Genomic DNA, 25361 nt, shown 5'->3' with positions numbered 1-25361 from the left:
AAAAAAATCCCAACCCTAACCATAGCCCAACCCTAGCCCTAGCTATTTTATAGAAAAAAATATTTTTTTGCATCGCTTTATTCTGAGAGCTATAACTTTTTTACTTTTTGGCTGATGGAGCTGTATGGTGCCTTGATTTTTGCAGTACAAGACAACGTTTTCAGCTGTACCATTTTTATTTACATTTGTCCTTTTGATCTTGTGTTATTCCATTTCTTGTTTGGCGGTATGATGATAAAGCATTGTTTTTTGCTTCGTTTTTCTTTTTTTTTTTTTACCGTGTTCACTAAAGGGGTTAACTAGTGGGACAGTTTTATAGGTCAGGTCGTTCCGGACGTGGCGATACCAAATGTGTACTTTTATTGTTTTTTTTTTTTCATAATAATATTTATTTATGGGTACATTATATTTTTATTTTTGGTGGATTAATTTTTTTTTTTTTTTTTTTTTTTTACAATTTTTTTTTTTCATTTTTAAACACTATTTTAACTTTCATTCTTTGTTCCATTATGGGACTTTCACTTTTTTTTATTCTGATCGCCTGTATAGCATAGGCTCCATCCCTGTGCTATACAGGCTGTCAGCGCTGCAGATGCAGAAGATACTTTGATCATGCACTACGCATGATCAAAATATCTTCCTGCTGTCTGGTGACCTGGATGTTGTCATGATGACATCGGGTCGTCATGGCAATGTGACACCCCAGGGGTCTGGTTGCCACAGTGATAGAGATATTATGTCTGAGAGCAGGTGGGAGGTCCTTTGGTCAGGGATCCTGTGCATGCCACACCTCCTGCCCAGTCTTGGGAGGGGAAGAACTTCCCCTGTATAAACCCGGGGCTGAGGCAGGGTGAGTCAGACAAGGAGAGTGGAGACAAGAAGCAGCATAGGAAACAGCAGAGTTACAAGGAGTCAGGGGCTGGCAGCTGCAGAGTTCGCCCTGACTAAGAAGATTCTTTACCGGACCCGGAGTCCGAGGCTGTGGGGACTAACTCCTACCCAGCAGCAGAATCCGTCAGGCAGGGGATTTCAGGTCCTCTGGCCCAGAAGCCCGAAGGCACGGTCACACGCGTGGGACCAGCACCGCCATCGTGGAGCGGAAGCCATTAGAAGGCCCCGAGTCACCGGCCATACGGGTGAGCACCACACGGTACACTCAGGGACGTGGGCTACTTACATCAGCTTCTAGCAAGGTAGCCAGAAGAGTACAGTCAGTTTGGGAGGCCTACAACTACGCCTGGCCAGGGGAGATCCCATCTGCTCAAAGACTGACCAGGCCCCGTTTGCTAGCAAGTACTCCGGGAGGGTCTGTCGTTGTTACCAGTAAAGACCCTGAACTACACCGTACCGTCTCTGAGTGGTTCCTGCTACCCCCATCATCCACGTCGGCTGCCCTGAGGCCATACCCCTCCCGTTGGGGGTTATACTATCACGCTGCACAATCCTACCACCGGCCTCAGCGGTCTGCCCTGCAGCAGCAGCTCCCTGGCTGCACTCAACGGGTGGCGTAGTCCTCAACTATTTACTACTAATAGACTGCCGTCTAGTTTGACTCCCTGGGCACGGACCGGGTCACCGCCACGAGACTACAACCCTCCACTGATCCGGCTCCGGGTAGGCTCCCGCGTGCGCAACGCAGCGCGACACAGGCCCAGGGGCGCGTCAACTTTGGTGTAGTCGGCAGGATCTCGTGCCCGCAACCACCGGGTACTGCGTGCCTGAAAAGCAAAGACTGTTCAAACTTACCAGTGGTGAAGGTTTCCCGCCATCCGGCGCCATCTTCTACCTTCTTCCCGCCATCCGCGAAGTTTTCCCGCCATCCGGCGCCATCTTCGACCTTCTTCCCGCCATCCGTGGAGTTTTCCCGCCATTGGACGCCATCTTGAGGACGCCGCGCGGGAAGAAGAGGGGCGTGGACTCTGAAAGCGCGCGAGAACTGAAGCCCCGCCTCACGTCCGGACGTTGCGTAAGGTCCTGGAAGGAGCCCAGCAGACGCCGACGTCACAGGAGCGCGACGGAAGGTCCTCAACCCTGACGATCCACTGCGGAGCCGCGGCCTACGGAAGAGGATCATCGCAAGGTAGGCCACGGTCCACTAGGGGGGAGGAAGATGTCGGATACGGAGGAGAGCTTCACTGCCCCAACCCCCGCCAGCGCTACCGCTGCTGCAGTTATGCCCTTCACCATGCCCTATATCCCGGGAGCAGCTTGGCTACCCCAGTACTCAGGGGAGTCACATACCCTGCATGACTTTAGAGAAAAGCTGGATAGCCTCTTCCAGGTGTACCCCCTCACAGAAGAGCAAAAAGTGAGCATCCTGGTGGCCCAACTAACCGGGGCAGCCAAAAGGGAAGTAAAATCCTGGCCACCTGGGAGGAAGACTGTCGCAGGGATACTAACCCGGCTGAAGGACACCTTTGATACCCGCACCTCAGCCGAGATTAAGCTTAGATTCTACGGGTGCAAGCAGCGAGCGCATGAGAGTATAAGGGACTATGCACTAAACCTACAAGAGGCCCTGAGGGCCATAAAGCAGACCGACCCTGATGGGGTGGGAAACGAGGACAGGCTGTTGACTGAACAATTTATAGAGGGTTTATATTGCAATGCCCACCGAACCCAGTTGCGGGCAATGGCCTTACAGGATCCCCATCTGGACTTTGCACAGTTCAAGGACAGAGCCATCCGGGTGCTCCGAGAACCGGCACCAGGTGGCGTTGTGACCCACAGACGCCCCACTACCACTTACTACCAGGAGGCGGCGCCCTTGTCAGCAGGGCCTGTGGGAGCTGATGCGCAGGCTTTGGACAATGACCCGGCTCCAGACCTACACCATCAGGTCCAAGAGCTAGCTAAGAGCGTTGCTGCGCTAACCCGAACTGTGCAGTCTTTACAGGTTTCCACCCCAGGGAAGATCCAGCTGGCATCCGGACCGGAGGACATCCCGTGGCGTCGACCAAGGAGGACCCCACCGGCCAGAGGAAGACCCAGTGACCGATACAGTGAGGACGGACGACCCATCTGCCGCCGCTGCAATCAACCCGGACATATGGCAAGGTACTGTTCTTTAAACGGGCACAACCTGGGGTAGAGGGCCAACCCCCAGGAAAAAGATCACCAGGCCCATCGAACTGGCGCGACAGATATGTGGGAGGACGTCCAGTCTTGCCTGTGGTACTGGATGGCATTCCCATGAGTGCCCTACTGGACACCGGGTCACAGGTCACCACCATCCCGTACGTGCTCTTCAAGCAGTACTGGAATGACTCGGATATTACCCGCTACCCCGACGACGACTTGAGTATCATCGCCAGCAATGGTCAGCCCGTGCCACAGATCGGATTTAAAGAGGTGACCATCAAAATTGGTAGAGTCGAACTGGCCGCACAGGGACTGATCATTGTAGATATCGATAAACATGAGAGTCACCCAAAAATAACTCTAGGAACTAATGTAATTGAAAATTGTCTTGCAGAGGTGATTTTCCTTTTACAGCAGGTTGCCAAGAATGCCAGCTCCGGCGAGCAGCGGGTGCTCCAGAAAGAGATCCGGGCACTGATGCAACGGCAACAAGTGGAACTCTCCGGCGGTGAGATTGGTAGCGTAAGAATGTGTGACCCTTTTCCTATTGCCATGCCCCCAAAAAGTGAAATGATGATTTGGTGCCGGGCAGCTATTGGTCTGAGAGGTAGAGATTACCAGGCAATGGTAGAACCAGTTTACTCAGACAGTAGGCCCACCATTTTGACAGCACGGGGGGTGGTCAATGTACGCCATGGGAGGGTGCCCATTCGCATAATAAATATCGGGGAGAGGGAAGTGTACCTGCCCCGGTATGCCACGCTAGCCAAATTATATACCACTAATCAAAGTTCTATACAATCTGTGGAACCCTTGCCTCCATCTCACCCGGAGGAAGGTAACGGCTCTAAGAAAGACATGGAGGACTGGTGTCAGCAACTACATTTGGGTACTGACTCCACTCCCTCACATCAGAAACAAGGAGTCTATCGGGTGGTTCAAGAGTATGAGAGAGTGTTTAGTAAACACCCGTTAGACTTCGGGCGAGTCAAGGGGGTAGAACATCGCATCCCCACGGGAGATCATCCTCCCATAAAAGAGAGGTATCGACCCGTACCCCCTGCACATTACCAACACGCCAAGGGGATGCTTAGAGATATGAAGGAGGCTGGGGTAATCCGGGATAGTTGTAGCCCCTGGGCAGCCCCATTAGTTTTAGTCAAAAAGAAAGACAACACCATGAGGATGTGTGTAGATTACCGGAAAATCAACCGTATCACACACAAGGATGCGTACCCCTTACCAAGGATAGAGGAGTCATTGGCTGCTTTAAGATCTGCTAACTTCTTCTCTACCTTGGATCTCACTAGCGGGTACTGGCAGGTTCCTGTAGCAGAGGCGGACCGGGAGAAGACCGCATTCACCACCCCGATGGGACTTAGCGAGTTCACCTGCATGCTGTTCGGACTCTGCAACGCCCCAGGAACCTTCCAACGATTAATGGAGTGCTGTCTGGGCCACAGAAACTTCGAGACGGTCCTGTTGTACCTGGACGATGTCATCGTATACTCCAAAACTTATGAGGACCACCTGAAACACCTGGCGGAGGTGTTCGAAGCTCTGGCGAGTTACGGCCTAAAGGTGAAACCCTCCAAGTGTCACCTCCTGAAACCAAAGGTGCAATACCTGGGACACGTGGTGAGCGCTGACGGAGTGGCTCCCGACCCCGATAAGATCACCGCAATTAAGGGATGGCCAAGCCCCTCCAGCGTAAAAGAAGTGCGGCAGTTCCTAGGGTTGGTAGGCTACTACCGAAGGTTTATTCCCGGTTTCACCAAAAAGGCAGCGCCTATGCAGGACCTCCTGATAGGCCAGTCCCGGAAGGCCAAGAACCAGAAGCCGCCCTTCAAATGGGAAGAGCTGGAAGAAGAGTCCTTCCGCCAGCTGAAGATGGCCCTCACGGGGGACGAAATCCTGGCGTACCCGGATTATAGCCAGCCCTTTATCCTCTACACCGACGCCAGTAACATCGGGCTAGGAGCCGTACTGTCCCAGATCCAGCAGGGGAAGGAACGAGTAATCGCCTACGCCAGCCGAAAACTGCGACCCACCGAAAGGAACCCCGAGAATTACAGCTCATTTAAGTTAGAGTTCCTGGCCGTAGTATGGGCAATCACTGAGCGCTTTAAGCATTACCTCGCTTCTTCCCGGTTCACCGTGTACACGGATAACAACCCGCTGACACACCTGGACACGGCAAGACTCGGTGCCCTGGAGCAGAGGTGGATGGCCCGTCTGTCCAACTACGAGTTCACAATTAAATACCGGGCAGGACGCTCCAATACCAACGCGGACGCCCTGTCCAGGATACCCAACCTGCCGGACGGAGGAGAAGATCCGGAGGGACTGGAAGAAGTTGAACTCCCTGCGTTCCACCGTCATGGGACTATTCAGTATTCCCACCGGGTAAAGAGTAAGCAGGCTGCTACGTTGAACCCCTTACCCCACTACAACTGGGCGGAAACGCAAGACAGCGACCCTGCCGTCCGACTGGTGAAGGAGATGCTGACTCGGCCGGAGGCTCGCCTTGAACCAGACGCTCCGGAGGAAGCCAAACAACTATGGGCGGAGAAGAGTCGACTATTCCTTTACAAGGGGAAGTTGTGCCGCAGAATGGTCAACTCCCGGACGCATGAACTACTCTGGCAAGTAGTGGTGCCACGAAGAGACGCAGCCATGGTGATGGAGGCATACCACGACGGAGCTGGACACTTCGGGTGGAAAAAGCTGGAGTTCCTGCTGCGCGAGCGGTTCCACTGGGTAGGCATGAGGGGAACCATCGAGAAGTGGTGCAGAGACTGTGGCCCGTGCAATCTGAGAAGGAAGGACCGGGCCAGCCAGAAGACTCCCCTGCAGTCCATCGTCACCCGGCAACCGTTGGAACTGGTAGCCTTGGATCATGTAAAACTGACCCCAAGCAGAAGTGGCTACGTCTACGCGTTAACCATCGTGGATCATTACTCCCGGTTCTTGGTTGTCGTCCCCGTCAAGGACTTAACGGCTCAAACAGCAGCTAGAGCCTTCCAGCAGCACTTCTGCCGTCCACACGGGTACCCGGACCAAGTGCTGACGGACCAGGGACCTGCCTTTGAAGCGGAGGTCTTCCAGGAATTCTGCAATCTGTATGGCTGCCGGAAGATAAGGACGACACCCTACCATCCGCAAACTAATGGACTTTGTGAAAAAATGAACCAGGTGGTAATGGATCTTCTAAAAACATTGCCCCTGGAAGAACGCAGTCTGTGGCCTGAGAAGTTGCCCGATCTGGTGGACCTATACAACCACATCCCGGTAGGTTCCACCAACTGTACCCCGGCTTACCTAATGAGGGCGAGACCTGGTAAGTTACCTGTTGACCTGGAAATGGGAGTCCTGACACCTGAGGACACTTCACCAGAAACAGACTGGGACACAGAGAGGCAGCAGCAGTACCGGAGAGTACAGGAGAGCGTGGAGCGAAGTCTCTGTCAGGCTAGGGAAAGACAAGAGAAAACTTACAACCAGTATGCTCCCGCTGTTCCCCTGGTACCCGGAGAGCAGGTCTTGAAGAGGAAGAGACGGCTCCACAAGTTGGACGACCAGTGGGAGAAGGACCCGTACACCGTACTGCCCTCAAGCCACGAGAACCCGAAGGTCTGTACCATCAGTAAAGACGGAGGGGAAACCACAGCCATTGTATCCCGGGACCACCTGAAGAAGTGTCCCGAACAACTGAGGAACCCTGAAGAGGAACAAGAAGACCATCGACCCGTGGAAGAAAGGGAAGATATGGTTAGTACCGTGCTCGGGGACTTTCCTCAGTCTTGGACTCAAGTCAATGGTGCAGTTGTGGTACCCGTACTCACCTTCCTCCAACCATCATCCCAAGAACCTACGGAGCAACGGGTAGAGCTGGAAGAACAGCCGGTCCAGGAGGCAGAAGACTCCACACAAGCAGAACAGGAGAATCAACCCTCTGCTTATAGTGAGCCTGCCGTACCCCTAGTGAGACAAAGAGCCGGTAGACAGCTGCCCAGTTTACCCTTGACAGCTCCTACACCCTGTAGTTCAGGGCCAGACAGTCAGCTCCGTAGGTCCACTCGGGCCACTAGAGGCCAGTTACCCGCACGCTGGAGAATTTAAAGTGTATAAATTGTTTTATTTATGTTTTTCTGTGTCTTGTTGCTTGTGTATAATTTTGTGTTTCTAGTTATTTTTAGGAAACCTTGGTGGATTTACCGGGAATCCTTGTATATAGTTGGAGCGTAACCCAGGATGGACTAGAGACTGTTAAGGACTCGGGGTAGGACAGACCCCTACCTGGTTACGTCTCCCTGTGTTGGTGAAATGGACACCTTTGCTTTTCTTCAAAGACTGCATCCGGTTGCGGACACGCCGTAACCATCTTATGTGTTTTTCTTATAGTATTGTTATTGTTATACTTTGTTATGTTTTTCTAAAAGTGTTTAGTCCCGGAGTACTAAATTTCACTAGGGGGGAATGTGACACCCCAGGGGTCTGGTTGCCACAGTGATAGAGATATTATGTCTGAGAGCAGGTGGGAGGTCCTTTGGTCAGGGATCCTGTGCATGCCACACCTCCTGCCCAGTCTTGGGAGGGGAAGAACTTCCCCTGTATAAACCCGGGGCTGAGGCAGGGTGAGTCAGACAAGGAGAGTGGAGACAAGAAGCAGCATAGGAAACAGCAGAGTTACAAGGAGTCAGGGGCTGGCAGCTGCAGAGTTCGCCCTGACTAAGAAGATTCTTTACCGGACCCGGAGTCCGAGGCTGTGGGGACTAACTCCTACCCAGCAGCAGAATCCGTCAGGCAGGGGATTTCAGGTCCTCTGGCCCAGAAGCCCGAAGGCACGGTCACACGCGTGGGACCAGCACCGCCATCGTGGAGCGGAAGCCATTAGAAGGCCCCGAGTCACCGGCCATACGGGTGAGCACCACACGGTACACTCAGGGACGTGGGCTACTTACATCAGCTTCTAGCAATGTAGCCAGAAGAGTACAGTCAGTTTGGGAGGCCTACAACTACGCCTGGCCAGGGGAGATCCCATCTGCTCAAAGACTGACCAGGCCCCGTTTGCTAGCAAGTACTCCGGGAGGGTCTGTCGTTGTTACCAGTAAAGACCCTGAACTACACCGTACCGTCTCTGAGTGGTTCCTGCTACCCCCATCATCCACGTCGGCTGCCCTGAGGCCATACCCCTCCCGTTGGGGGTTATACTATCACGCTGCACAATCCTACCACCGGCCTCAGCGGTCTGCCCTGCAGCAGCAGCTCCCTGGCTGCACTCAACGGGTGGCGTAGTCCTCAACTATTTACTACTAATAGACTGCCGTCTAGTTTGACTCCCTGGGCACGGACCGGGTCACCGCCACGAGACTACAACCCTCCACTGATCCGGCTCCGGGTAGGCTCCCGCGTGCGCAACGCAGCGCGACACAGGCCCAGGGGCGCGTCAGCAACATCTGGGAAGCCGCAGCAGACATCGCTGGACGCCGACAGGAGAGGTGAGTATCCCGATCACCTCCCCTTGCCACCGCAATGCTGCGGTCGATTTCGATCGCAGCATTGCGGGGGTTAATGTGCCGGGTAGCGGTGCGGGACCGCTCCCTGCACGTTGCACTGGGTGTCAGCTGTGACAATCAGCTGACACCCGGTGGCGATCGCGCCCGCACAGCCTGTGTGCGAGCACGATCGCTAAGACGTACTAATACATATCATGCTCTTATGTCCCAGGGCGCAGATATGCATTAGTACATCTTGGGCTTTAAAGGGGTTAAGAAAAACATTACAAGTAAGGATGACAAAGTAATGAATATACTAAAATAGTGATGTGATGTCCAAATAACTGGCAAAAGGCTCAAAAACAGGATTTGGTGAAGTCTTTGATTTGGCTGAAGCAATCCTGTACAATGAGCATAGAGCCAGATAACTGAAAGCAGAGGAGGTAAAATGTGACCATTGTAAACAAGCAATATACAGTGCTGCTCACCATTATTGGCACCCCTTCATTTTTTTCATAGACTGTACAATATCTTCTGAAATAAATGGAAATGTACCAAAGTTACCGTATTTTTCGGATTATAAGACGCACTCCACCAAATTTGGGGGCAAAATGGGGGTGGGCCTGAACTGTATAATCCGAAAGTGCTTGCCGGCATTGGTGGAGCGGGGTCCCAGGATCGCTGCTCCCAGAAGCTTGCAGAGGCAGGAGTCGGGAGATTGCTGCGGGCCACTTGCTTGTAGTAGGTGTTCAGTGGTGCGGGGGGTCTGCTGACATTTTGTAAAAGCCAGAGCCCCGCATCTTCCATACTTTCCTGTGCAACGGTCTCTGGGAAAATGGCCGCCTGAGGCAGCGCATGCGCAATTGAGATTTTGGGAGCCAAGATCTCGAGAGCGGAGATCTCGGTGCTGAGATCTCAGTTTGAGCATGCGCCGCCTTCGGCGGCCATTTTTCCAGAGTCCGCCGCATAGGAAAGTATGGAAGGTGGTGGGCTCCGGCTTTTACAAAATGTTGGCTGAGCCCCCACACTACCGAACACCTACTACAAGCAAGGGGCCCGCAGTAAGGGGCCCGTAGCATGGGGCCCACAGCCATCTTCCGACTCTGAACACCCTGTCCTGCCTCGTCACTGCCACCTGGGACCCTGCTCCACCAACGCCTCGGCCTCCCAAGGTAAGCAGATTATAACACGCACCGGTTTATAAACATTTTTTTTCCTATTCTCCTTCCCAAAATATGGTATATCCTCAGGATTTCTTAATTAGTGGTCCAAAGTAATACAACAATAAAAACATTGTTTTTCAACTTCCATGTTGCAATTTCAAAGAAAAAACTAAATAAACAGTATGTTAAGAAATAAAGGCACCCCTAATTAATACTTGGTTTCACACCCATTGGCATTGCTGACAGACACATTTGTAGCCATCTATAAGCTTCTTGCACTTCTCAGCTGGAATCCCCCCCCACTCTTCCTTTGCAGTTTGCTCTTGAATGTTTGCAGGGTTCTTTTTCCCAATGGCTGATTTCAGCTCACCCCAAATATTTTCAATGAGATTGAGGTCAGGACTCATTGGTGGTCATTTTAACACAGTCCATTTTTTCTTTTTCAACCATTCCTGTGTCCTTTTGGATGTGTGCTTTGGGTCATTGTCTTTCTGGAGGATCCATGATCTTCGACTCAAACCAAACTTTCTTACACTGGGTAGGACATTTCGCTCTATAATCTCATGATAATTCTCTGATTTCATGATTCCTGTGATACAGTCAACGCCTCCAGTAACAGATGCAGCAAAGCAACTCCACAGCATTATGGATCCTCCATCATGCTTAACTGTTGGTAAGGTGTTCTTTTCCTTCATTTCATAGTCTGTAAACAAACTGTTGCTTTGCATTGTCAAAAATCTCTATTTTTGTTTCATCTATCCATAGAACATTTTCCCATAAGGATTGTGGTTTGTCAAGGTACTCTTTGGCAAAGATCAGTAGTTCCTTTTTATGTCTTTTCTTCAGCAATGGTTTCTTCCTTGGCCTTCACCCATAAAGCTCTGCTTGGTTTAGTGTGCGGCATATGGTATTTGTTGAAACCATGACCCCAGACTGTTCCTGGTTGGCCTCAGGTCTTTGGATGTTTGATGTGGTGTTTTTTCCACCATTTGCACCAACCTTCAAAGACATCTCTTGACGGTTCCATGCTTGGCAAACTTCTTAATAACATTAGACACTGTTGAAACTGGGATACCAAGGTCTTTGGAGATGGCTTTATACTTTTGGAAGTCTTGTGTTTGCTAATACTAGCAGTTCTGATGTCCTCAGACAGCTCCTTTGTCTTCACCATTGTGACAAAAGAACAGGGCCTACCATGTGGCTATTGAATATCTTTTTTGATTTACCACAGGCGAGTCAAAATGTGTTTCCATACTCAATTAATGTAAAGGGTGCCAATACCAGTGAACAGCAAGCATTATAATAATAATAATTTTTATTTATATTGCGCCAACATATTCTACAGAACTTTACAATTAAGTAGGGACATATACAGACAATACAAACAATACAATGTATCATATTTCAACAGTTACAGGAGGATTGAGGGCCCTGCTCGCAAGCTTAAAATCTATATGGAAATGGGGGGGACACAATAGGAAGAACATGGTCATCAACCAGTATCCGTCTAAGGGCAGTTACCGTGGTATTTGGTGCATGGCGGATGTGAAGACAGATGAATACGCAGGGGCAAATTAAGATTAATGTTTAGGAGGGAACAGGGGAGAGTTAGGTTAGTGAGTTGAGGTGGTAGGCTTGTTTAAACAGATGTGTTTTTAAAGCACGTTTGAAGACATGGGGACTAGATATCAGTCGGATCGTTTGGGGCAGTGCCTTCCAGAAAACTGGCGCGGCACAAGATAAGTCTTGGTGAGGTTTGAATTAAGGAGCATGTCAGTCTTAGATCAGTTGCAGAATGGAGGGCACGGGAGGGGCGATAGACAGAAAAGAGGGATGAGATGTAGGGCGGTGCAGAACTGTGGAGAGCTTTGTGGGTGAGAGAGATGAGTTTGTATTGTATTCTGTGGTGAATGGGTAACCCTTGCAATGACTGGCACAGGGTAGAGGCGTCGGTGAAGAGGCCTGATAGAAATACGACCCTGGTTGCTGCATTTAGAGTGGATTGGAGAGGAGAGAGTTTGTTTAAAGGGAGACTGATCAGAAGAGAGTTGCAGTAGTGAATAAGAGCGACAGTAAGAGTTTTTGCCGTATCAAAGGTGAGAAAAGATTGGATTCTGGAGATGTTTTTAAGGTGCAGGTGACATGAGTGACTGAGTGATTGATATGGGGAAAAAAGGAAAGTTGTTTGGAACCAAAACAAATAACGTCCAGCGGAGGAACCCTTATTTTGGCATTTTTCTTAAAATCTTTTTATTCTTCAACCATCCTTAAAAGAACATCTTTCCTTTTCGGACCAGGTATGTACATACAGTGGGCACTTTATGGCAGTATAGAGGACACAGCTGTCTAGGAACAGACTATGCGTTTCAACCGTATTGGTCTTCTTCTAGGTCTGGACCTTTATTTGTTTTGGTTCCAAGCGATTGCTGGAGGGTGTGCCTCCCTCATTTCTGTGCGGATCCCTGGCAGATGATCGGACCAAGGAGAAACTACGATCTGGGTAAGCTGGCTTCTATTGACTTTTTGCATGTATATCCTTAAAGGAAAGTTGTGTGTCAAATATGACTCCAAGACAGCGAGCTTGCTGCTTGGGAGTTATGGTAGCGCCACCCAAGGAAATTGAAAAGTCAGGTATTGGTAGGTTAGTAGAGGGAGGAAATATAAGGAGTTCAGTTTTGGAGAGATTCAGTTTCAGATAGAGGGAGGACATGATGTTAGAGGCAGCGGACAGACAATCACTGGTATTGTGGATTAGAGTGGGGGTGATGTCAGGTGAAGAGGTGTATAGTTGGGTGTCGTCAGCATAGAGATGATACTGGAAACCAAAATGCTGACAGTTTTCCCAATAGAGGCAGTATACAAGGAGAAGAGGAGGGGGCCTAGGACTGATCCTTGTGGAACCCCGATAGTAAGGGGAAGATTAGAGGAAGAAGAGCCGGCAAAAGATACCGTGAAGGAGCGGTCAGAGAGATAGGAGGAGAACCAGGAGAGAGCGGTGTCCTTGAGGCCTATAGAGCGGAGCATAGTGAGGAGGAGCTGGTGATCCACAGTGTCAAAAGCGGCAGAGAGATCCAGGAGAAACAGCAGGGAGTAGTGACCATTAGATTTAGCTGTTAGTAGATCATTAGAGACTTTAGTGAGGGCAGTTTCAGTAGAGTGTGAGGAGCGGAAACCGGATTGTAAAGGGTCAAGAAGAGAGTTATCTGAGAGATTAGACGGGTGTGGACCAAGCGTTCCAGGAGTTTAGAGATGAAGGGAAGATTAGAGATAGGCCTATAGTTAGCAGTGCAGTTCTCATCCAGGGATGGCTTTTTAAGTAAAGGGGTTATGATGGCATGTTTGAATGAAGAGGGAAAGATATCCGAAGAAAGAGAGAGGTTAAATATTTTAGTTAGGTGGGTAGTGACAGCTGAGGAAAGGGACTGAGGAGATGTGAGGGAATAGGCTCACTGTTGCAGGTTGTAGGACGAGAAGAAGTGAGGAGTCTGGTCACTTCTTCTTCTGTGACTGGCTTGAAGATGGAAAGTGAACTTGAGGTGCGGGAGTGAAGGTGATCAAGACTCTGAGGGGATTGTGCAAGAATGTCTTGACGGATATGACTGATTGATATGATTGATTTTTTGTAGGAAATAAGTGGCCAGATCATCAGCACTTAGTTTGGTGATGTGGGTCTGTACTTTAGGGCTCAGGAGGAAGTGGAAGGTTTCAAAGAGTCGTTTAGGATTATTGGCTAGAGTTGTGATGAGAGTGGTAAAGTAGACTTGTTTAGCTAGATGGAGTGCAGAGTCAAAAGTTTTGGGCATGAACTTATAGTGGATGAAGTCTTCTGCTGAAAGTGATTTTCTCCACAGACGCTCAGCACACCTTGAGCAGCACTGGAGAAAACGTGTTTGCGGCGTGTGCCAGGGCTGCAGTCTATGCCGGGTCATTCTGCGTGTAGCAGGTGCTGCTTCATCCAGGGCACTCCGCAATGTGTTGTTATAGTGTGACAATGCTGAGTCTGGACAGGAGAGGGAGAGGATGAGGGCTAAAGATGACTGTAGATTGTTCATAAGTTGCTGGGTATTAATGGCACGTAGATTTCTGTGTGTATGGTAAGTGGGGGTGTCCCGGGTGAGGAGACAATTCTTGACAGAGAAGGAAACAAGATTGTGGTCAGAGAGTGGTAGAGGGGAGTTAGTAAAGTCATCCAGCGAGCAGAGTCGTGAGAATACCAGGTCCAGAGTATTCCTGTGTTCATGTGTAGGAGAGTTAGTAAGCTGTGAGAGGCCAAATGAGGTGAATGATGTGTGTGAAAATTGTAGGCTGTCATACGAGAGAGCAGCTTCTTCGGTTGTGTCAGACTGCTGAATCCAGGTTACAGTGAGAACCAGAAGGTTAAGGGAATTTGAAAGAAAGAAATCTTCGATATAGAGGAGTTTATTGCGGGCTGAGCGCGAGTTCCAAAGAGCACAGTTAAAAGAGACAGGAGAAGGCAAGCAGTGAATGTTTATAAGATTAGCAGGGCTTCTGTGTGCAGCAGGATGAGAGTTATATATACTAGTGTGTGGGGGCCCAGGGTTGGGGGAGATGTCGCCAGCAACTAGGAGGAGGAGACAGAAGAGAAAGAGCAGGTGGTTCAATGATTTGTGTGAGCTTTTTGTGCATTGCATGGTGGTAGTGGATGGTTTGGAGTGATTGAGAAAAGTCAATAAGGCCTCAGTGTTATACATGGGAGAGGGCAGGAGAGAGGGAATGAGGTAGAGAGACTGTGTAAAATATGTCAAAGGGTGGTACAGATGAAAGGAAACAGCAGTTAGGACATATATGAAGCAAATAGATATGGAAATTAGATGTTGTAGTGCAACTGAATAAAGAGCATGTTTGTTTGAAAATCTGGCATAGCTGGCCCGTCTCCTGCTCTGTCCACTTGCCATGTTTATCTTGCGAGACACCGTGGATATTTTGGGCATAGAATCAATTTCACAAGTGCCTCAGCACATGTATTCTCTTTAGCACTAGGACTACCGGACTGGTCACCCCCCCTAGGACTACCTGGCTTGTTTTCATTTATTTTTAGAGTTTCATTTGTGGTTTTTAATAATAATTATATTTTTTCTCATGTGTTTTTATTGTAAGATCCAACAGTACTGCTTTGGAATGTTTTTTTCTGATTTTCATATTTTTCTACAGGAAATAACAAAAGTAAACTAAGTAAAACAATAATAATAGACGTTTTACAATCATTTATTATTAATTTTGTAAGATCAAATGCATACACAGCATGTTGAAAATTAAACTACACATAAGAGAAGATGGAATACATTGTTAGTTTTTGCTTTGAATTGACTTTTGAATTGCAACTTGGCTGACAAAAGCAATCATTGTGATAAATGCAATTGTATTTGCTTGAAACAATCTGATTTCAAACTGAGAATTGTCTTATTTTGTAAGTTTCGAATTTCGAAAGTACACACATAGAAACAACAAGAAACTTTTGAAGGTGAGTTGACATAAAATGCGGTAAGTACAAACATGTAAATTCAAAAGAGACAATACAATTCTTACTAAAAAGTACGTAAGAATTGACATACTAAACATTTGTCTAAGTTGTTTCACTGTTCAGGCATTGTCGTTCATTTACGGCGGTACATTGCCCACACAAGGATTTACGGCAAGTCATACAACTCCAACTGATCTATTCTTTTTGCATTTTTGTTTTATCTGGCAAACTTTTGTTTGCAGCATCCCATCAGAAGAATTTGGGACTTCCGACACGCCACGATTTCGTCTAGATCTAACGTAAGGACCACCCAACTCTATAACGAGCTTTTGCAAAAACGCCTTGCGTTAAATGTTTTCGTAGGTCGTCTCCTTGTACACTATCCAAGCATACCTGCTAAGTCGAGGGTATTTTCAAATGAGTGAACAGGCCATCTCCGAGTGCATGTTCTTGTGGTGTATTTGCGTGCCATTTGATCTACGACTCCGTATTTAGTTTCATTATAAAACTTTACAGTTTCAGGAGTTTTTTTTAGCAGATTCTGAAGCAATGCCGAGATTGGGATGGATGGAACTCAAAATTATAACATTCTTGCTTGGTTTACCTTGATACACGGTAAGTGTAAAATCATCTTCGTTTATAAAAACTTTAGTGTTGTACAAGTTTTCCTTCATTGATGTGATCTCTTTAAGCACTTCTCATCTTTCCTTATTTATCATTCCCACGATGGTTGTTCCCTGGCTCATTAGGTTTTTCCCTCCCATTGTTTTTTGTTTTAAATTATTGTATTTGGTCTTTTGTATTTACACCTCCACCAGACGGTCTCCAGATACCCTAAATTTGATCTCAGTAAATTTGTAATATTGCCTGAAGAAGGAGCCTCTGTGCTCTGAAAGATTGCATTTTTTTTTTCTGGTTAGCCCATAAAGGTATCACTCTGAGAATACTTTTGTCATTTTTGGGCATAAAAGTATTTACACCCATATCCTTTCAAAGCAACAGATGGTGTTGTTGGTTGGGGGCAATGAAAGATTCAGGTTGGAAAACGGGGCCTAAATAAAATAGTCCCCCCTTGTGAAAAAGGGCCTAGCTACGTTTCTGCCCTTTGGTGCTATACAATTAAGCTCATCAGAGCCATGTGGTGTGTCCACATCATATTTCTAGACTAGGAAACACTAAGGAAATAAAATCCATAATCTGTTTAGTTAAAATGATGGAATGTCATACCTTGCAGATGAGACGGTCCTTCCACTGATCTAAGTTTTGCTCTTCTATTCTGAGTGGGTTTGACCTGCCTTTGTCTCCATAGAACACAATAATCCACTGTAGATTGTGCTGTTGAGTTTCTGAAATTTGGACTTCTTTACTGGAAATATACAAATAAATGTTCCATTCTCCATCTGCGTTAAATAAAAAAAAGATATTGTAATAAAATTTACTGTAAAACAATACACCTTCAGCCATACTCATTTCTGAGAGTACTAATTCTTAGATTCCAAGGAACATTTTATTGTGGACAATGTAAAGTATATTTTTGCTTAGTAGTGAGAACTACACCTGGGTAACCTGTATTATCAAACACTAACAAGGCAGATAGTGGTGTAGCTGAGGATAACATCACTACTACAAATATTTTTATAAATGCAGCTGAAATGCTGAAACAACCATTTAAGCCCTTAATCCCTTACTGACATAAAACGTAATAATCCTATGTTAAGTTCCCAAGAATTGTGCGGACGCAGGAGCTGAGCCCGAACCATGCCCAGCAGATGCCAGCTGTGTTACACAGTCAGCATTTGCATCTCACAGCTATGACTAGAGCTATCTCCAATCACTGCTGTTTAACCATTTAAATCCTGCTGTTAATCACTGACAGAGGCATTAAAATGGCGCACGGATAGTAACTCCAGTCGTCCTATATGGCATGAACAAGGAGGGCCATTGGGTTTTCATGGCAAATGGGAGCCTACTGAAGGCAACCTTCCTGCCATATCTGGCCATTATAGGCAAATATAATTTTGACTACATTTGTAGCAGAATGTAATTTTGAATAAGGGATCAAACTATTCCAGACTCCAGTCCCCTAAGGGAACTTAAAAAGAAAAGAAAAAGAAAATGTTAAAAAAATAAAACAATTTCAAATATTCAGACTTGCATTTTTTAGGTATCAGTACCCTCTGAAAAAATGAAATATATCCCAAAATGATATCAATAACTTTTGTTTGCCGTGCAAAAAAAAAAACATTCCCTGAGGGTCTCAGAAAATGGCGAAACAAGCCATTTTTTTATATTTCTGATTTTTTTGTCACCTCTTAAATTAAAAAAATAAATAAATAGCTACACCTTTTAGTAATTACAGTATGTGTATCAGCTTCATTTGGCTTTACAAGCTAATCACATATTCTCTGTTGCTTGTACCTAAGCAATCAGATATTAACTGTTGGGAAATCTGTCAGTTAGTGATTAAAGGGACTCATGACGGAATGATTGTTCAAATCAAGTACAGGCGTTCTGTGCGTCATGGCGTGGCCAAACAATTAAAGAAGCACTCCTCCTCCCCATCAAAGTTTTTATCCTCTTGATATATTGCAATCATCATATTATATAGCGCTGTGTACTTACAATTGCTCATTTTGCCCTTATACCCAGTTAACTCTTCGGTTTTCCATTAAGTCCATGACATCTCGTGATTAAAGACTGCCTAGCTGAATCCTTTAAGCTCTATGTAGAAATGTAGAAACAGGAAGTCAATTTTCTTTGTATAAGTAATGAGTCACTGCAAAAGTCTATGGCAGGGGGAGGGGAGGAGAGGAGCAGCTGGGTCTGTAGTTGAAGAGGGAAATTATTTCTGCAAGGAAAAGAGACTTCCTGTTTCTATATACAGTAGAGAAAAGAGAATAATTAACTGGATAGAAAGGCAAAATGAGGAATTGTAAGTACATAGTGCTATATAATATGATGAATGCAACATATTAAGAGAATAAAAACTTTGATGGGAGGAGGAGTGCTTCTTTAAGTGCACCTTCACACCTGCTTGTTTTCCATCTTTCTCCACCCTTCTGCAAGCAGTTTGTATGTTCTCCCCGTGTTTGCGTGGGTTTCCTCCGGGTTCTCCGGTTTCCTCCCACACTCCAAAGACATACTGATAGGGAATGTAGATTGTGAGCCCCGATGGGAACAGTAATGATGATGATGTCTGTATAGCGCTGCGGAATATGATAACGCTATATAAGCAAAGCAAAATAAATAATAACATAAAAAAACTATTGCTCAGGGCCGGCTGTGGTCAATTAGTAGAGTTTGACTCTATTTTCCAATTTTTATTTAAAACTAAATTCCCATAAATTTACAGTCTAGATCACATAAAGTAATTATACTCCTCTTTGGTCAGACCTTATCGGGAATACTGTGTCCAGTTCTGGGCACCACATTTTAAAAAAGACATAAAGAAACTAGAGGAAGTTCAGAGAAGGGCTACCAGAATATTGAGAGGACTGCAAACAATGTCCTATGAGGCAAGGTGACAGGATCTGGAAATGTTTAGCTTGCAAGAGAGAAAACTAAGAGGAGACTTATTAGCGGTCTACAAATATCTGAAGGGCTGTCACACTGTAGAGGGATCAGCTTTATTATCAATTGTACAAAGAAAGACTAGAAGCAATGGGATGAAACTGAATGGGAGGAGACACAGATTAGATATTAGAAAAAACTTTTTGACAGTGAGGGTGATCAATGAGTGGAACAGGCTGCCACGAGAGGTAGTGAGTTCTCCTTCAATGGAAGTCTTCAAGCACAGGCTGGACAGACATCTGTCTGAGATGGTTTAGTGAATCCTGCATTGAGCAGGGGCTTGGCTCTCCAACTCTACCTTTCTATGTTTCTATTATTGGAATCTGTAGGAGGGGTTGTACCAGTTGGATTACTGAAGGTTATCATAGTAAACATGCTGTACATCAAGTGATTTTCAAATAAATCCTATAATACTAAGTCTATTACCTGAAGTCATTGATTGAATCTCATTGAGAAGAGCGCCAGAGCTGCTGTCATTCCTAGTTTCTGTATTAATAAAGTAACACAACACTTAGATATACAAACATTTGACAAAATATTATATATCTACTCACTATTTCAGAACTATTCTAAAACAATACATTGTAAGTTATTAATATATGTAATTAATGTGCAAAAAATTGATTATCAATGCAATATCAAAATAAAAATCCTTCAGCTAAGACAGATTCAATATAATGAAAAATTTCATCAAACAGCAGATTAGATTCAGAGAAATAACTGGAATTGGCATTTTACTGTGATAACTGATTTTGTCATATCTTATTTTAGTGTGAACTCTGGGTGAAAAAGTATCTCTGCCATGTGTCCTGTCTACCAAACTTGTCACATGTAATTTCTGAGAGTAAACTTCCCATTTGAAAATATACAATTATTTAAGGTTATCTGCCAAGTTTCATGATCACTTGTCAAGATCAGTCATGTTCATCTTACGGTATGTATGTATGTTCATCTCTGTTTTCGTGAGTAAATAACACATACACAAACTTACAAATTAATGACTTCATTTCAATACATATGTAGATGACTATGTAGATAAGCATACACACATTTCACCACTTCACTGCAGAGATATTAACAATCAAAGCAGTTGGCACCTAATGAGTTAACTTTAGTTAAATCCAAGTGGGTGTTTTCATTGGGGGCTGCACTTCTTCTCCCTGTAGTAGTAGCTTTCTGATAACTTTTGCTAAGTCCAAGTGGGTGTTAAGGTCATTAGGTGCTAAATACTTAATATTTAGGAAAATATCCTCTTGACGGGATTATTAAAGTTTTAGACCTAAAAGCTAAATAGTGGAAATTAACTTTAATTAAAGTGTAATATACACTGCTCAAAAAATAAAGGGAACACTTAAACAACAGAATATAACTCCAAGTAAATCAAACTTCTGTGAACTCAAACTGTCCACTTAGGAAGCAACACTGATTGACAATCAATTTCACATGCTGTTGTGCAAGTGGAATAGACAATAGATGGAAATTATTGGCAATTATCAAGACACCCTCAATAAAGGAGTGGTTCTGCAGGTGGGGACCACAGACCACATCTCAGTACCAATGTTTTCTGGCTGATGTTTTGGTCACTTTTGAATGTTGGTTGTGCTTTCACACTCGTGGTAGCATGAGACGGACTCTACAACCCACAGAAGTTGCTCAGGTAGTGCAGCTCATCCAGGATGGCACATCAATGCGAGCTGTGGCAAGAAGGTTTGCTGTGTCTGTCAGCGTAGTGTCCAGAGGCTGGAGGCGCTACCAGGAGACAGGCCAGTACACCAGGAGACATGGAGGCGGCCGTAGGAGGGCAACAACCCAGCAGCAGGACCGCTACATCCATCTTTATGCAAGGAGGAACAGGAGGAGCACTGCCAGAGCCCTGCAAAATGACCTCCAGCAGGCCACAAATGTGCATGTGTCTGCACAAACGGTTAGAAACCGACTCCATGAGGGTGGTATGAGGGCCCGACGTACACAGATGGGGGTTGTGCTCACAGCCCAACGCTGTGCAGAACGCTTGGCATTTGCCACAGAACACCAGGATTGGCAAAGTCGCCACTGGTGCCCTGCGCTTTTCACAGATGAAAGCAGGTTCAGACTGAGCACATGTGACAGACGTGACAGAGTCTGGAGACGCCGTGGAGAGCGATCTGCTGCCTGCAACATCCTTCAGCATGACCGGTTTGGCAGTGGGTCAGTAATGGTGTGGGGTGGCATTTCTTTGGAGGGCCACACAGCTCTCCATGTGCTCGCCAGAGGTAGCCTGACTGCCATTAGGTACCGAGATGAGATCCTCAGACCCTTTGTGAGTCCATATACTGGTGAGGTTGGCCCTGGGTTCCTCCTAATGCAGGACAATGCCAGACCTCATGTGGCTGGAGCTTGTCAGCAGTTCCTGCAAGATGAAGGCATTGAAGCTATGGACTGGCCTCCCCAGACCTGAATCCAATTGAGCACATCTGGGACATCATGTTTCGCTCCATCCAGCAACGTCACATTGCACCACAGACTGTCCAGGAGTTGGCGGATGCTTTAGTCCAGGTCTGGGAGGAGATCCCACAGGAGACCATCCGCAACCTCATCAGGAGCATGCCCAGGCGTTGTAGGGAGGTCATACAGGCACGTGGAGGCCACACACAATACTGAGCCTCATTTTGACTTGTTTTAAGGACATTACATCAAAGTTGGATCAGCCTGTAGTGTGTTTTTCCACTTTAATTTTGGGGGTGACTCCAAATCCAAGCCTCCATTGGTTAATAAATTTGATTTTCATTGATAATTTTTGTGTGATTTTGTTGTCAGCACATTCAACTTTGTACAGAACAAAGTATTCAATGAGAATATTTCATTCATTCAGATCTAGGATGTGTTATTTGAGTGTTCCCTTTATTTTTTTGAGCAGTGTATTTGGCTGAGCTCTTAGTGGGACACAAGTCTGCTCATTTTGAGACGTTAGAAGGAACATGCTAAATTTAATTCAGGATATGGACACCTCAAACAAGGATGAAAGAAAACAAAACAATTGTTTAATTTAAAGCCAAAACATTAATATTTTAAAAGAAAATAAACAAACTTTCCCTTTTAGCACTTATTTTTCACATTATTCTGACCTGTCACTTGTAGAGTCATGGACATCATTTTGTTTTTTTCTTTCTTCCACGGCTGGGCTATAAAGATGTATTTGTTCTTGATGAATGATCCTTCCTCCACCACAGCTTTCTCCAGCTGTAAATTAGTTTGCTGTTCTTTCTCTATGAGCAGCTCGTGTATTACACCAATGTCAACAGTTTCCAATTGAAATCCAACCATCTAATCAATAAAAGCATGGGAACATGATGTTCATGAATTGCACAGAGTAGTAGGACACTTAACAGTCTTCTCTTTGATTACTAATTCGTTTATTACTCCTCTCATTTAGCAAATGCAAAAGCTGTATACATTAAATGACAGTTTAATGGCATTAATACCTTTCATAGTATATATATATATATATATATATATATATATATATATATATAGGTAATGTGTATAGTGTACACAGTAGTGTGCAAAAGTTTTAGACAGGTGTAGAAAACAATGCTGAAAAATATATATACTATATATATTTTAATATAATACATGGAATATAATTGAATTACAGTATATAAATATATATGCAGTGCAAACCCATGGTCTAACATGAAGGAGAATTTGAATTAAGAACCATTAGTGACAGTTTATTGAATGGCGTGCAAGGGACAAAACATTAAAAAATATATAAATACAGCTTTTATTGTAATAGTGAAATACAAAATAGTGGTGCAATAGATTATACAATACGGCATGTAAAATGCATATTATCTCAATGACCATCAGGGGCAAAACCTTTAAATAGAATTTGTCAGCAGGTTTTTGCTATTTTATCTGAAAGCAGCATAATGTAGGGAAAGAGACCCTGATTCCAGTGCTGTATCACTTTGTTTACTGGGTGCTGCAGTTGTGACACAATCAGAGTTTTCTCTGCTGTAACTTGTAGCTGTGCTCAGAAAGCTAACCCCGTCCACACCACATATTTCTATGTACATTGTATATTGAGAGTGAGCTGATAATCAATGCTGGGGCAGGGTTGGACCTAGAGGCACATAGGCATCTGGTCCAGCAGTGATAATCTCCTCCTAATAAAACTCTGATGGTATTGAAACTACATCACACAGCCTAATAAGTGACACATCTCTGAAATCAGTATCTCAGCCCTTACCTCATGCTGCTCTCAGATTACATAAGAAAAACCTTCTAACAGATTTCCTTTAAAAATACTTTGTTAATAAATGACAATGCTTTCATTTAAAGCATAGAAATATAGTTCCATAGTAACTGCTTTTAAGAGTGTAAGTAAGCGACCTCTCCTCATACCTTGACCTGTTAAATAAGTTAAAGAGGTTGTCCACTACTTTTGTATTGATGACCTATCCGGACCCCGCTGATCAGCTGTTATCGGTGTCAGCAGCGGCCGCCTGCTGGAAGCACTTACTTGCAGAGCTGGCCGTCTTCTGGACACTGACTGATCAGACAGCGATGACCTATCCTAAGGATAGGTCCTCAATCAAAAAGTAGTGGGCACGTTGGCTCAGTGGTTAGCACTGCAGCCTCACAGCACTGGGTTCCTGGGTTCAAATCCCACTAAGGACAACATCTGCAAGGAGTTTGTATGTTCTCCCCGTGTTTGTGTGGGTTTCCCCCAGGTTCTCCGGTTTCCTCCCACTCTGCAAAGACATACTGATAGGGAATCTAGATTGTGTGCCCCAATGGGGACAGTGACTATATTGTCTGTAAATTGTCTGAATTGTAAAGTGCTGCGGAATATGTTGGCGCTACATAAATATATAGTAGAAGGGGAGTTTTCTCCTGCAACCAGTTGTCTAATACCAAGACAAACGCTTGAGAAGAATAAAAGAGACAATTATTAATCTCCTGGGACAGATAAATAATATATTTTTTATATATACAGTACAGACCAAAAGTTTGAACACACCTTCTCATTTAAAGATTTTTCTGTATTTTCATGACTATGAAAATTGTACATTCACACTGAAGGCATCAAATCTATGAATTCACACATGTGGAATTATATACTTAACAAAAAAGTGTGAAACAACTGAAAATATGTCTTATATTCTAGGTTCTTCAAAGTAGCCACCTTTTGCTTTGATGACTGCTTTGCACACTCTTGGCATTCTCTTGACGAGCTTCAAGAGGTAGTCACCGGAAATGGTCTTCCAACAATCTTGAAGGAGTTCCCAGAGATGCTTAGCACTTGTTGGCCCTTTTGCCTTCACTCTGCGGTCCAGCTCACCCCAAACCATCTCGATTGGGTTCAGGTCTGGTGACTGTGGAGGCCAGGTCATCTGGCGTAGCACCCCATCACTCTCCTTCTTGGTCAAATAGCCCTTACACAGCCTGGAGGTGTGTTTGGGGTCATTGTCCTGTCGAAAAATAAATGAAGGTCCAACTAAACGCAAACTGGATGGAATAGCATGCCGCTGCAAGATGCTGTGGTAACCATGCTGGTACAGTATGCCTTCAATTTTGAATAAATCCCCAACAGTGTCACCAGCAAAGCACCCCCACACCATCACACCTCCTCCTCCATGCTTCACGGTGGGAACCAGGCATGTAGAGTCCATCCGTTCACCTTTTCTGCGTCACACAAAGACACGGTGGTTGGAACCAAAGATCTCAAATTTGGACTCATCAGACCAAAGCACAGATTTTCACTGGTCTAATGTCCATTCCTTGTGTTCTTTAGCCCAAACAAGTCTCTTCTGCTTGTAGCCTGTCCTTAGCAGTGGTTTCCTAGCAGCTATTTTACCATGAAGGCCTGCTGCACAAAGTCTCCTCTTAACAGTTGTTGTAGAAATGAGTCTGCTGCTAGAACTCTATGTGGCATTGACCTGGTCTCTAATCTGAGCTGCTGTTAAACTGCGATTTCTGAGGCTGGTGACTCGGATAAACTTATCCTCAGAAGCAGAGGTGACTCTTGGTCTTCTTTTCCTGGGGTGGTCCTCATTTCTTTGTAGCGCTTGATGTTTTTTGCAACTGCACTGATGGTCCCAACCCCATTTATAAGGCAAGAAATCCCACTTATTAAACCTGACAGGGCACACCTGTGAAGTGAAAACCATTTCCGGTGACTACCTCTTGAAGCTCATCAAGAGAATGCCAAGAGTGTGCAAAGCAGTCATCAAAGCAAAAGGTGGCTACTTTGAAGAACCTAGAATATAAGACATATTTTCAGTTGTTTCACACTTTTTTGGTAAGTATATTCCACATGTGTTAATTCATAGTTTTGATGCCTTCAGTGTGAATGTACAATTTTCATAGTCATGAAAATACAGAAAAATCTTTAAATGAGAAGGTGTGTCCAAACTTTTGGTCTGTACTGTATATTTTGTAGTTTTATTTGCAGTATGAAAAAAATAAAATAAAAAAGATTAATGGGATATTTATGTAATTCTTTTTCTGCAAATTTTCTTTAAAGACACATACAGTACCCCTAACTCTAATAAATTAGATTTTGATCATACATAGTGGTGT

General features: G+C 45.4%; 1 protein-coding gene across 2 annotated transcripts in view; it reads right to left on the bottom strand.

The window, feature by feature from the left end:
• RP1 (RP1 axonemal microtubule associated) overlaps positions 1–25361 on the bottom strand; it is a 1013486-nt gene that overhangs the window by 112363 nt on the left and 875762 nt on the right. For both annotated transcript variants that reach the window (XM_073679301.1, XM_073679302.1), the window contains exons 49-51: positions 21899–22097; positions 19221–19280; positions 16452–16624 (exon numbers count right to left, since the gene is read on the bottom strand). In XM_073679301.1, coding sequence (XP_073535402.1) covers positions 16452–16624; positions 19221–19280; positions 21899–22097 — 432 coding nt within the window. The remainder of the gene's footprint in view (positions 1–16451; positions 16625–19220; positions 19281–21898; positions 22098–25361) is intronic.

The sequence above is a fragment of the Phyllobates terribilis genome, unplaced genomic scaffold (assembly GCF_046119375.1).
Source record: "Phyllobates terribilis strain yellow unplaced genomic scaffold, ASM4611937v1 Scaffold_4__5_contigs__length_816908805, whole genome shotgun sequence".
Lineage (NCBI taxonomy): Eukaryota > Metazoa > Chordata > Amphibia > Anura > Dendrobatidae > Phyllobates > Phyllobates terribilis.
This window is presented reverse-complemented; position numbering and strand designations above follow the sequence as displayed.